The 14,514-nt window shown below is 43.2% G+C and overlaps 1 protein-coding gene across 11 annotated transcripts in view; it reads right to left on the reverse strand.

Annotated features, from left to right (window-relative positions):
* The window catches only part of NAV2 (neuron navigator 2), a 738,710-nt gene that overhangs the window by 149,440 nt on the left and 574,756 nt on the right, over positions 1-14,514 (reverse strand). For all 11 annotated transcript variants that reach the window (XR_002125006.1, XM_019651383.1, XM_019651379.1 and 8 more), the window contains 3 exons: positions 10,671-10,783; positions 5,465-5,573; positions 3,093-3,482 (listed from right to left, as the gene is read on the reverse strand). Coding sequence is in view for 10 of the 11 variants with exons in the window: in XM_019651383.1 (XP_019506928.1) it covers positions 3,093-3,482; positions 5,465-5,573; positions 10,671-10,783 (612 nt within the window). In the remaining variant the exon portion in view is untranslated. The remainder of the gene's footprint in view (positions 1-3,092; positions 3,483-5,464; positions 5,574-10,670; positions 10,784-14,514) is intronic.

Raw genomic sequence — 14,514 nt, forward strand, 5'->3', positions numbered from 1 at the left:
CTAGAGACATCAAAAAATAGCTGTTATACCAAGCAGAGGTACAGTGTCATTTAAAAAAAAAAAAAGAAAGGTCACAGGATTTCAGAAACTAGAATTTACTTCCATATCAGGCTTTTAAAATAAACTTGCTGTAAACTTTTACAAGAACTTTCATTAAAGAGCCTCCTTATGGATTTCTATATTACTCAAACATCAAGGCTGTTCCCACTAAGCCAAACAAACATCTGGATGAAAACTTTAATCGTTTCATTGTTTCCAAGTGCCTGGATGTTTGAGGTTGATAAGATATATGGACCCTGTCTGAGACTTTGTGTCTTTATCAGATATTTGCCGTTAATCAGATACAACCTCAAAGAGAAATCTAATTGTGGAAGGTTAAGAACCATATTATTTCTAATGCTTCAAGGCTTAGGGGAGTTAAATGACATGCCTCATGTCACAGAGCTCGCAAGTGGCAGAGCAGGGTTTAAGCTCCATCTGTCAGATATCTCAGTCTGTTTTCTTTCTACTACACCAATTGCCTCAGCAATATATTTATTTAGCCGATTCTGAAGCACAGACTAATGACCAGTCCTTCAATATCTACAACCTTGTCATGTTTATAAGAAAAAAAAAAAGAAATAAGTACAAAGGACACTCAATGACATGCCCTGGACTCAGCATGTAAAACCAAAGTGGGCCTCAACGCAAGAACTCACATGCATTTCTGTCGCATGAAGTCATGCTTTTAAACCAGCATTCTAGAATATTACAACTAGAAGGAGCATTCAATGCCATCTGGGCTACCTCTCCTCATTTTGGAGGTAAATTTCTACACTCAAAGGGATGGGAGAAGAAAAGCCAGCCCAGAGTTCTTCAGTTTTAGGAACTGGGTGGTTTGCTTACATGCCCGCACTTTTATCTACACTTGCTCTGAGCATTATCTCACTTGCTAAAAATGTAACCTCCCCAAAGCAGGAACTGAAATGTAAACATTTGGGCTTCTTAGCAGGGGTAAAAAAAAAAAAAAAAAGGGTCTGGTTTGAGTAGCTAAAGAAACTAGGATTTCTCACTGTGACATCACTGAGGTTCAGTTTAGAGTACTTCAATGTCTCCACCTTGTGGAAACTGTCAGTACTACATTAAAATAAACAATGACCTTCATACAGTGAGGATTCAAAGACAGATCCGACAATAGAATAAAGTCTTATCACAGGATAGAGAAATCTCAAAATAACCCTAAAACATTTTGGTATTATATTACAATGGCAATTGATAATGATAACCTTGAGGTCATGAGAGATACCAAAAGTCTTCTAAATAATACAAAGATGAAATTACATGCAATTTTATTTTAGTAATAGGTGTATGTTGTTATTTTCATGTTCATGGAAAACTAGAAATACAAAATGATGCTGTGAGTTCACCAGGTCATTTGTCAGTCCCTTAAGTTTCCCAGCCATTCTGGAGGGCAGAACTTTGTTATATTGCAAGGGTAAGGTGGCTTCTGTCTTCCAAGATTTCACGACAGGACGGCTCAAAAAGTAATAGGCAGAAAGCCAAAGCATCTCTTGTTTACGCTTTTAAGTAAACCAAAGAACCCTTCTAGTCAGACAGGTAGAACTTTTAAACAAAAGGAAATAATTTTCAAATAAACTCCAGTAGTTATGCTATTTCAACGCAGCCATACGATGCTGGGCAAGACGGTGTGACACAGTGATTAAGGAACAAGGCCCTGGAGCCACTAGCCCTGGGCTCTGCCTCTCGACCACTGTAGGACCCCGGACAAGTTATTTAACATTCCTAAGCCTCAGTTTACTCCTCCATAAAATGGGGATGATGCTATCGCTTACCTCAAAGCATTGCTGTGAAGATAGAACAAGGTAACAGGTGTAAAGCACCTAACACAGGGCTTGGCGCTTAGTGGGAGCATTAACGATTATTAAATTATGAAAATACTGACTCACCCGTGGGGTGTCGATCACTGTTCATGGAAATGAGTGGCATGAGTATTATGTCTGATTTTTATCATCTGTAATTTTGACGGCTAAAATGTTAGAGGAGGGAAAGATCTTGGAAAACTTCAGTGCAAGTCAGGTTAACAGATACAGTCTCTGGCAAGTGGAATAAATCGACGCACCTTCAGTTTACACAGTGATTTGGAAGCAGAGCTAAAATCAAGCGGCCACGCCTCGGGTTATACATTGTCACAGCACAGCTTAGACATCATCTTATCACTCCCCTTAACCTCACAAACAGAGAAACAGGGAGGTTGGGTTTGCTCCTTCCTGGAGCAATCCATGTGGTCGTTAACTCAGCCGTGTCTCTAAGCTCCTCTATGTACAATGCCCTGGGGATTCGGCGAACAAGCCAGACAATGTCCCTGCTTCATGGTGCTGATTGGTGCAAACAGGAGGCCGCGGGGAGACCTAACATGCAAACACACAGTCAGGATAGTTTCAAATAGTGATATGCTTTCACCTAGCGATATCCATATGACAGTAATAGAGAGGAGAGGGCATGTGGCAAGGGCACAGAAACTACTTCAAGTTCAACGGTCAGGGAGGGCCCCTCTAGAGAGATGGCAGCTGAGCAGTAAGAAGGGTCCAGCAGGCAAAAGATGTGGGGGATAGCATCCAGGCGGAGAAACAGACGGTTCAAGGGCCAGGAGGCTGGGACAAGCTTGATGAGACTGAGGAACAGAAGGAAGAGCTGCAGCAGGGGACGCGACGGGGGTGGGTGGGGAACCATTAGATCTAAGGGTCAGGGAAGGGCCAGGTCCCACAGGGCCAGGTAGGCCATGTTAAGGCGTCTGGATTCCAGCCTGAGTGCAAGGTTTGGTTTAAAGGATCGACACAGTATGGTTCGTTGTCAAGCGTCACTCTGGCTGCGAGTCGAGCCTTGCTAGAGTCATCTGGACTGCGGCCTAGATCTTGTGACTCTCCATCCAGAGAAGGTCCCCTCCACACCCCACAGCCTTTAACGTGGACAGCAGAAAGCAAAGTACGCCGTTTGATCTCCTCCAGGGAACTTAAATAAAGCCTTGAAAAAAAGAAACTTAGGTGCCAAGCCTTCCCCTGCTCTGTGAAGAGGGTGACACCCCAGGCCCTTACCCGCTGGTGATGTCATCCGTCCGGATGTTCTTGCTCAGGACGTCCCCGTCGCTCATGTAGCCGGGAGCATCGATACTGATGCCTTCCAAGTCCATCTCCTCTCCCGCCTTGTCTGAGACATCCACGTGGCAGACACTGCTGCCCCTGGAGGCCAGCTGCCTCCTCAGAGGGGCAGAGTACACATAGCGGCCCGACTCAGTGTTGATGAACCGGCTGGCGTTGGCTCGAGGCGGGTACCCGTTGCCCATAGAGGGGGCATCTCCTGCTTGGAGCCGAGGGCTGGACTGGCCAAGTCTCCAGGATAGAGGAGTAGGCCTGCCCGTCAAGCTGAGGATACTGCGTCCGCTGATCTCTGTGGTGACATTGGTGTCAAATGTGGTTTCCAATGTGCTAAAAACATAAAAGTCATCTTGGGTTAGACCCTAATGTGCCCATGATCCTTTGCAGTTCATAGGTTCGTTCATTTTTCTTTTTTAAATTATGAAATATTTTACTAACTATGGTCACCCCAATAAATTTAATTTTTAAAAATTAGGAAATATTTCTTATATACAAAATAGGAACAAACACTAGGCACCAATGTGCCACCCAGTGTATTCCCTCTACTAAAAATGAAAAGGCCAATCTGCACATCTGCATAATATTCTGAAAAGCCCAGCACAAGCTTTACCCCCCTGAAACATGGTACAAGACACCCACTACCAATTACTTTAATTACATGACCTTAACGACTAAAATCTCCTCTTCAGCATGGGAAAGGAAATAGAAAATGCTGAACTGATAACGTTGGGCATAAAGGTACCCACCTGCCCATTTGTTCTAGGGCGCTGCATCGTAGCTCCTTTTCCAAAGGCAGAACCCCATCACTCTGGGGGGCCTAACACCGTATTTCACCTCCTCAGCTCCTTCCTCACCGACCAGAGGGGGAGGGCCTTGATTGTCTGACTCTCCGAGCTCCATTTACCCCACACTTTGGCTTTTCCCACATTTTGTCCAAAATGACAACTGAACTTTGGGGCGGGCAAAAGGCCAGAAAAGTAAATGCCTGAGCTTGAGATCAATTTACACTGATAATAAATCAAATTACGTGAGTCTGCATCTGCCAGGAGACCGAGCTGGTCCCTGGCCATCAGACAGACTTTTTTACAGTCCCCCGTCTTTCTGGCCCTTCAGGTGCTGTGGCAGAGCCAGGACAATCAGTGTATCTCTCAGAGCTGCACTGGGGTTTCTCACTGAGCAGAGACAGCCAGAGTCTTTCCTGCCAGAGAGGCCATCGAAGCTGTCCCTCCTGTCACCATTACCATCCTCGTCCACGCCAAGAAATCCACCCAACTGTTGTAACCCATATTAAGTCAGTTTCAGTGATTATGCTGGAAACAGGGATGCTTCAGACCTAGTCACAGAGTCCCTATGCCAGCATATAGCAAAGGTTTAGGGGGACTTAAACAACAGCTACCAAGTCCATGCTCCTCTGAAAGAACCAAGCTGGTGCCTCGGCTGTTTTTGTTTCCCTGCGATCTTGCAAGCGGCCTTACTTTCCTCATATGGGGAACCCCTAAGGTTCGGGCCCCAGTCTAATTTAAGATGGAACCCAACCCACAGTGCTTAACCCTGATCTGAAAAAACTGCTGGCAGTAGAAAAGCCCTGCAGTCTCCTTGCTATATTCATTTATCAAAAAGACTGCAATTGTAGAAGCAAAGGAGACTGTCTGGGGAACCACTGGGGGTACCCAGGACTGGGCCTTGATTATCAAAGCCAAGCACAGACCGTAAAACTTGGTTCTGCCAAAATCACGAAGGGTGTCCCGGGGTTGCATCCTCTTCAGATTCTTGCTCAGCAATGAAAACAACCTGATAAATGTTCCCAGTGTAATCCTAGATTTTTTCCAACTAAATCACAGTTTAAACACGATCATAAGTTTTCATAAATATTTCCTTACGTATTTTATACATGTGCATGACAAACAACATTATAGAGCATTGCATATCAGAAGATCGGGTAGGAATTCAAGTTATTCCCTTTGCCACACAGGTCAAATACAGTTCACCTGCTCATTTCAACAGTACAATATAATTTTGGAAAATGCATGGATAGTGAAATTTAAATGGAGCTGGTCAACAATATCCTCTGTTGGATGGATGTAGCAACCTTCTGCTTCGGGGAAGATTGGTCTGTATTAATTCTCGCTACATACACCTTTTTTCTGCACATTATATGGCATTCTTTGTCAATTCCAGCACATTTGGGAGTCAAGGTGATTTGTTTCCTTATTAACCAAATCACTTTGCTGGTGGCATGAACAAACGTAGAAGAAGCCATGTGAAAATCAAGTTACTAGCTAGTTCAGTTGAGTAATTCATGTTTCAGATACCTGTGTGTAACCTGAGTTCCCCGTAAACTGGACATGGTCTCCTCCAAATTCTGCCGCAGGTCAGCGATGTTTTTCACTGTCCGCAGTCGCCGAGCCTCAGGGTCTTCTCCTGCAAAAACGAGTGTTAAGACTATTTTAATTCTCAGAGAGACAGTGAGCTTCATGGGAGCAGCAACTGAATTCATGATATGACCATGCTCCACGGTGAGCTCAAGGCCTGGCTCACCAATGGTGCTTAAGAAGGATTTGAGAATGAATGAGTGAATGAATGAATGAATGAATGAATGCCCAAAGGAAGGTGTTAAGTCCAAGAAGAGAAGTCTTTTCTTCTCCCTCCTGAAATAGGTGAAATCCAGCTTGTAGGAGAAGCAAAGTACCTAGTCTGAGATATAAACACATTTCCACAGTCTCCCATAAAGACATGCACACTTCAGGTCTGATTCCCAGGCATCACTTTCTGCCCGTGCAAAACTGGGTGAGGCATTTTGTTTTTTCATGCATAGGTGACACATGCTGCTGTTACCGGTTCTATGTTACAAACGAAACTTGCAGTGACTGAAAGATCTGCACTTGCTAATCACAAGTATTTCTACAGAGCAAGAGTTGCCTTTTTCTTTGATTTATGATGTCATCTCAGATTCTGGCTTTGCTACTCACTGGCTGTGGGATCATAGGAAAGGTGGCAACAGACCTCTCCACCTTTCATATTCCACCATCCTAAAGTGAGGGCAGTGACAGTACTGACCTCGAAAGACAGCAATGGGGACTAAATGCCATAGAGGCTGGGGATCCCTGGGCACAGTGCCCACCACAAGCACTCAACTTATGTCAGCTGGTGCTGCAGAGCAGGGAGCCGTCAAGAAGACTCAGGGCTTCACTTGGAGACATAAGGGACTTCCATTCTCTGGGAAAGATTTTCCACAAAATATGTGGCCCAGAGCTTAATTTGGCATAAATGTCCCAGGAGACACAGGCTACACACAAGCCAGGAAGCCACATGCCCTCTCCGAGTAGCCTTGCTTTAGGTTCCCTGACTATTGTATGTTGTTTGGGTTTCTCAGAGGAAGAGGAATGACAATAGTGATTAAAGAACTCAAACATCTTTCCCTCAGAGTAATTCCAGGGAGGGCTGAGAAGCCTGAAGAACCACAATCAAGGGTCTTTAAAAGCCTACGACTATTTTAAGCACTGAGCAACAATTTTAAAGAAATCTTCATAGAAAACCCAGTACACATGGACAACAGCCAGTGAAATTTACATCGGACCCTACGTAGCACTTCCGCAGCTATCATTGACAGGGCAACAGGCATCTAAGAAATGTCACAGAATTAACCTTCCTTCTGAGACAGATGACAACTTCCTTAGGTTATTATCAGCATGGTGGTGCCTGGAGGCTGCATTAAATGATAGCTACCGTGTTTCCCCGAAATTAAGACTAGATCTTATATTAAGTTTTGCTCCAACAATCTACATTTATTCATTTACTCATGTACAAAAATCTACATTTACTCAAACAGTCATGCTGGCTGACAATCTTAACTGGAGCTTATGTTTGGGGTAGGGCTTATTTACCGGCATCCTGAAAAATCATGCTAAGGCTTATTTTCTGGTTAGGTCTTATTTTCGGGGAAACACGGTATGTGATTTTTATGGAGGAAATTTCTACAGCAAACTCTCCTTGAAAATGCAAGTGTTTTCAATTTTCTCCCTTTTTAACCAAGAGAAATTTGGAAGGCATTTCTTTTTCTCCTATCTGAAGAGTGGTCAAACTTGTATTTCCCACCCAATTCTTTAAAATACATACTTGTAGGTATGTGTTTTTTAAATGAAACCCGTGATGAATGCTGACTTTACCTTCACCTAATGGCTTTGGAGGAATGTAATTGCATCTATCTCTTGGGCCATCAATTAAATATCTTTTACTGCCAGGATCGCCGCATTTTATCTGTGTAAGGCTGCCAAAAAAGGTACTAATCCTTTGGACAGCTCTAGGCCCTATAATGAACATTTATTATGAAGCTAAGTCTAGGCATCAGTTTTTAAATTACTTTCATTAATTAGCTTAATCACACACAAGAAGTATAATAATTATATTTACTGATCCATATCTCTATTCATGACATATTTGCCTGTGTTAATTCTTCAGAAATTCAGAGATCTTTGAGATGGGATGGCATCTCACATTTACTTCTGGTAACCCCCACCACATGCCCCAAAAATATTTATTGTCCAACAGACCTTTGGTCAGTGAAGGGTTGAAAAAAAAATCATGGACTTGGCATTCTGACAGATAAAAGCTTGAATCATGGCACTGCTGTTTATTACCCACTTGACCTTGGACAAGTTGCTTATTTTCTCTGAATGACATCTGTGAAATGGGGATAAAGCCTTTCCCTCAAAGGGTTAGGAGGATCAGATGAGATGACACATAAGATATGCCTGGCACCAAACGAGGGCTCGTTGAATCTGAGTGTCCTGTTTCATTCTTGGGGGTCTCATTGGGAAATGCGTGCTCCACCCAGAGCCCTACACAACACCAGATCCCAAGAGTGACATAGAAATGAAAACCAGTAATCCACCTGCCTTGCTTAGATGATCATGTTCTGAACTGTCAATTTTGCCTCCTTGGAAGATGAACTGAGATTTTCCCACCAATTCTCAGTCTGAACCAAATAAAAATACAACCATGCTCTAGTGGAAATGCCAGGATCCTTTTAACTCATACAGAGATCTTAAAAATTGAGTAAGCGATTCCAGGTCACTGTGGCGCTCTCGCGTTTGCCAAATGCTGTCCTCCCTTAAGCCACTGGCCATGATGGAGAGGCTGTCACATATTCTAACCCAATAGGGTTGAGTTTAGAGGATGTCAGGGTGTTACAAAAGGAACATGGAAGGAACGTGGATTTTTACTTGGAAGAGGGTGGCTTAAGGGACATGCTGCTACAAGGAAAAAATGAAAATTGTCTGTGGGCTTCAGGGTGCTTGATTATATCCAGTGATTAGAAATGTTAAGAGGAAAGAACTCTATTACCCATTAAAGCCAACAAAATATGGAAGAGCTGTCTTATGAAAGAATAACCTTCAACCTTCCCATCACAAGAAATATTCAAGCAGAGACTGAAAGACGATTCACTAGTGAATGATAGAAAGAATTCATAAGCTGGATAATAAACAAACAGGATTGTGTGGTTCCTTCTAACTACACAATCCAAATCTTAATGGTAATGCTATGTAAATGACAAAGCACTGTGGGAAAATCCACCTATTTGCATACGCAAGAGGAAGAACTAAGCAATTGATTAAATAGCCTCGTAAATGTCTATTTCTAAATACACTCACCATTCATTGTCATTTCAAGGGGTCAGTTGTGGATAAATTAAATTCAACCTCATGCCACTATGCAGTGTCTCCATAAAATAATTCACTGTACAGTCATACATGTGAGTTCTGTTTGAATGTAACGGCAAGTCACCCTGATTAAGACATTTTCATTAGCAACTAACACCATTCGACTTAACACCAAAGAGTGCTTGATTAGGTACGATTGGCTGCATAGCTCTGTTCCCCAAAGCAGGAGACAGTATCTCAGGCTTTCTTACTTGGTTTTATAGTCCTGATGCAGAGGACACATGGAGAAAGGAAGAAAAATGAGTGAAAGATCACAGGCTGCAGTCTGTCACTCTGAAATTTAAGTGTTATACAGAATGTTCTCTGGTTGCTGCTTTTGCTTTACAAATGTGAATTTTGCTGAGCCACAATGCCTGACACGAATCCACACTACTCCATGGGACACACATCTGATACATGCCGGGCTCTGAAGTACTGGCTTCTCTCTTTTGATGTATGCACATAAGAACATGATCTGGAATGTGTGTGGAGACCTGCGCAGTCGTCCGAACTCCACACCCTTCTCCTGGCTCTTTTCCTGTGCTAGCCATGTCCTCATAGGCAAGGGAGCTACAAACCGTGGAGAGAAGGAAGCAAAATCAATCCCAAATGTGGGGGCTTACAAATGGCTTGAAACGTCTCTGCCCCATCACCTAGCCCAGCCAGCAGAACGAAAAGGAAATAGTTAAGTCTCTCAGATCCTCTGAAATTAATACTCAGAGCTAATGGTGAGATGGGTAGGATTTGATCACATGGGCTGCAGACCAATTCCAGAGTGATAATGTGGCTATTAAAATGTTAAAATGATGTGGTCATGGGATTTAGTCTAATAAATAGATTTTAAACATGAATTCAATTTCTAACCCAACTCTGGAAGTGGTACGATAGGAGAATAACACAGCCACTACTAAATATGTGGTTTACCACTCGCTTCTTTGATTAGAAGTTGCTGGGACACAGGGGGAATGAGGAAGAGAGACAGAGAAGGTGGAAACTCAGGTGTTAACTTTTCTCCTATAAATGAAGAACGCAATAGTATAGTGTTTGTGGAATGAGCTATATGACAACTGCAGATTTTATATTTTTATATAACGCCCCTTTAGTCATCATTGTCTAGGTTATACTTAAATAAAATTTAGATTTTTTTATTTATTTTAAATTTTAAATTTTTTTTGGTTTTGGTAAAAGCAGCATGCTGTAATCTTCTTTCCAATTAATGGAGGGTGTTAAGAACAATGTCCCATCAGTGGTTCCATACAGGAAAGAAAAAAGCCAATATTTTAAAGTTCCAACTCTTTTTGGGAAGTGACTTTATCTGAAGAGTAAACAAGGTGATTGAAAGTTAAGTGTCACAGCAGCCCAGAGCTCCTACATGAATGAAATGGAACCTATCTTAAAATAGGATTTGCCAACAGGTAAGAGATTTATTTACAATTCTTGAGAGAGGGAAGTAGATTGTGTGTGTGTGTGTGTGTGTGTGTGTGTGTGTTTGAGAGAGAGAGAGAGAGAGAGAGAGAGAGAGAGAGAGAGCACAAGCACTCAACTTATGTCAGCTGGTGCTGCAGAGCAGGGAGCCGTCAAGAAGACTCAGGGCTTCACTTGGAGACATAAGGGACTTCCATTCTNAGAGAGAGAGAGAGAATAAACAGGGAAGAAAGAGAAGAAAAATAGTAAGAAAGAAAATAAGTTTGTTTAGTTCATTGATCAATGCAACAGTAAACCAACTTTAAAACCTGCTGGGTTCATGCCCGTCCAGCAGTTGGTTACACGTGAGGCCGCGTCACCAGTAGAAACAGAATTTCTGGGGCTCCATACTCACCAGGGAGTTCTTCCAGAGCAGGCTGTGCACTCTTGGAGTAGTGGCTGGGCTCCACGCTCACACCCGCTGAGCTGGACTCGGCAGTAACATTCCCTTCAGTGTCTGTCTGGGACCTTCACACACAAACCAAAGCAGACACACTTGTCACAAGCAGTAACTCCCACATCTGGACTACTGTGGTCTGACCACAGCACCCCCCAATACCTCCTTCAGCAAGAAGCTGTGGAACAGAGCAGACCAGCAGACTGATGCTAAATAATTCATTAATGCGTATGGAGCAATGTCAGAGAGCGCCACCGAACTGTGAAAGATGAAATAGTCATCGCCCAAACGGAGGGTCTTACTGGATCCCCATCAGAGCACGAAGTCTGGCCAGAAAAATGCTGTAGAGTACTGGGTGGTTTGGATCATTTAACTTATACCAAAGAGCAACTCCTAAGAAAGAAGCAACACCAGCAAGTCAAGCCTAGAGATGACTCCATTGACAGCCCCCGCTCCGGCCCCCCCAGTCCTCCTGGCATGGCTCTGTCTGAAAAGGTGACTGTAAAACCAGTCAGGACTACGTGCCAAGCAGGTGTGTTTGCCCTCCAGGTCTCTGATTCAGAGCTTGGATCTTCTGACATGAAAGGTCTCATTGATCATTATGTCAACACTTGACTGAAATGCGTACTTCCCCAAACCTTCTCCATGCCCTTATTTGTCAAGCAAATCGAGACAACTGCTTCATGCAATGTGTTCTTGCCGCAACTACCTTTGCTCATGTAGGCAAACGTATAACTCCACTCAGATGTATAACCCTGGGTGTAACATTATCCATTCATTTAGCATCTTGAGCTACCTCAACCCTATTTCACTCTCTAGGAAGAAAGCGTTTGCCAAGAATGAGAACCGTCTTAAGTGTGGGGATGTGCCGATAGACATCCATCTACTCTTCCTCCCTTCGGCCTCCTACTGAAGCCATCAGTTCCCGATTCCAGTCAGCTCTACCTTTAAAGTCCTTTCATAGCCCCTGTGCTCCTCTCTCCATCCCCTGGCCAGAGTCCAGGCTCTCATCACCTCGGCCTCGGCCCTAGAAGTGCTCTGTAAACAGGTCTGGAGGTTGCAAATGGCAACCAGGTGTAGGAACCAGTGCACAGATTTATTCTGATTGGTGTGCGCAGTATTTTAAAGCTGTTGAATTAGTTTCAACATTTAAAAATTAGGACATTTCACAAGAAGCAGCTGGGTTTATTTCTGCCTCCTCCCAGTAAAAGCAAGGAATCTGGAAGGACTGAGCTCCACCTGCTGGTGCCAAGTGGTGGCTGCTCCCTCTAGAGGTGTGGGGTTCGCTCTGCCACAGTCCCACTCATCCTGAGGCTCGCACTTATATTATCTTTTGGGGCCCAGTCAGGCATCTGAATACATGGCCTCTGTTCTAGACTGTTTCTAGGTCTGGTCCACTCTCCATACCATCCCTCACTGATCTTTGTGATACTGATGTGATCTCATCGCCTTCTGATGAAAGGCTTCCCATGGTTTCCCACAATAGGTCTGAAGTCCTCACTGTGGTAGAAGATAGCCGACATCACAGGCTCCCTCCTTCATCGCCAGCCCCATCTCCTGCCGCTCCTGCCCTGTACGCTGTCCTGCCCTGTGTTCCACCCACAGGTGCTTCTCTCCATTCCCAGATCACACCATGCCCTTAGCAGTTTTGTCTTTGTAGTTACTGTAACCGCTGCCTAAAGGCCCTTCTCCTCTTTCCTTCTCACTTTGCTCCTAATCTGCCTTTCAGGAACAGCTGCCATGTCATCTTGACCTGGACGCCGTCCCTCACTCCTGGCCAGCTGATCACAGTACCTCTTGTGTGTTTCTACAGCACTCTCCTTTTTCTCCTGAAGCCTGTTTATGACAATGTGATGTCATGAATAAATCTTTCCTCAACTAGACTGAGAGCTCTCTGAAGGCAAAGACTGGCTCTTTTGATGTGTACACATAAGGATACGATCTGTTCAAGTTCGTATGCTGAGGAGGCACTCAAGGCAGGATACATGTGTTACATGGATGAAGGAGAAAATTTTAAATCTAGAAAGAGGCTGGGTATTGGAAGAAACATTAGACTTGAAGTCTGACCACGTAGCTGGCTTCAGGCCTGCAGTCCGTAACTTGATAGCCATGCACACTTGAGTATGTCACTTCACCTCTGAACTTCAGCGCCTGCATCGGTACAGTGGGAATAACAATAGCGCCCTCTCCTGGCTGCTACAGAAATCACAAGTGATATGACAAAAACAGTGATAGAGGTAGCTGCTGTTAACTTCCGAACTGATAAATACAATTCATTCTGAGTGATTTTTTAAATGATTTGTCTTTTTTTATCCTTTGATGAAATTACTAACATGGAGAGGCTCTGGGGAGAGCACCATAGGTTATATATAGTGAGCCATAAACTTGAGAGAGAGCGTTTTAGAACACAAAGGAAGTCTAACCTATTTTTTGAAATCCTCTAATCTAGTCCAATCTCTTCACTTTGCAGATGAAGACAATCAGGCTCTGAGCAATGCAGTGATTTACAGAGACAAGAGAATACAGTGGTGAAGAACTTGGTCCTTCTAGTTGGACAGCCTTGGGGTTAAACACTAGCTTTTCTGGCTATTAGCTCTGTGACTTAGAGCAAGTTATTTAATTGCTCTAAGCTTCAGCTGTGCTCAGCTACAGAATAGGGATTTTTTTTTCAAATTTTTTCCATGTTATTGGATGTATATTATAGCTCAAAAAAGTAAAAAATAATCTAGACAGAGGTCACTTGTATTTTTCCTCAATTAATAAGTGATAAATTAATTTAGTGGGTCTCCACCAGCATTTTTTTATTGTGAAATAAACATTTTTAAATTAGTTTCAGGTGTACTACACAGTGTAATAGTTATACTTTTTACCCCTCAGAGTGACAACCCCCCTCCCCCAATCTGCCGCCCCACTCCCCCATGCATATCATATATATCTATTATAATTCCATTGACTCCACTCCCACACTATACTCCACATCCCGTGACTATATATATATATATTCAATTATAGTTGACATACAATATTATACAACATCAGCTTCAGGTGTACCGTGCAGTAATCAAGCCTCTACCCCATCCATGGTCTCCCTAACAAGACATGTGACCATCTGACACCCTACAAAATATTTACAACATTATTAATTATATTCCCTGAACTGTCTTTCATATCCCTGTGGCAATATTGTAGTTATCTATTTATGCTTTCTAAACCCTTCCCCTTCTCCCTCATCCCCACCCTCCTCCCAACTCGCAACCATCAGTTTTTCCTCTATATCTCTGAGACTATTTGTTTACTTTGCTCGTTCATTCAGTTTTTTAGATTCCACATATAAGTGAGATCATATGGTATTTGTCTTTCTCTGACTTATTTCACTTAACATAATAGTCTCTAGGTCCATCCATATCGTTGCAAATGGTACAATTTCAATCTTCTTTATAGCGGAGTAATGCTCCATTGTATAAATATACCACAGTATCTTAATCCAGTTGTCTACTGATGGGCATTTCGGTTGTTTCCAAGTCTTGGCTATTGTAAACAGTACTGCAATAAACATAGGGATGCATATATTTTTTCAAATTAGCATCTTGGGTTTCTCTGCATAGATACCCAAGAGTAGAATAGGAATTTTTAAAAAGGTAGATAGCTCAGAGAAACATGGGCATGATTAAAGGAGCTAAGGCATGGAAAGCTGTTAGCCAGGTCTCTCTGCACACATTTGGTGCACACTCAGTAGCGGTTCCTGCGACCAGGTCCCAAGACCACACAGGGAGTTGCAGGCTGAGGAAGGACCAAGTCCAGG

The sequence above is a fragment of the Hipposideros armiger genome, unplaced genomic scaffold, assembly GCF_001890085.2.
Source record: "Hipposideros armiger isolate ML-2016 unplaced genomic scaffold, ASM189008v1 scaffold_159, whole genome shotgun sequence".
Lineage (NCBI taxonomy): Eukaryota > Metazoa > Chordata > Mammalia > Chiroptera > Hipposideridae > Hipposideros > Hipposideros armiger.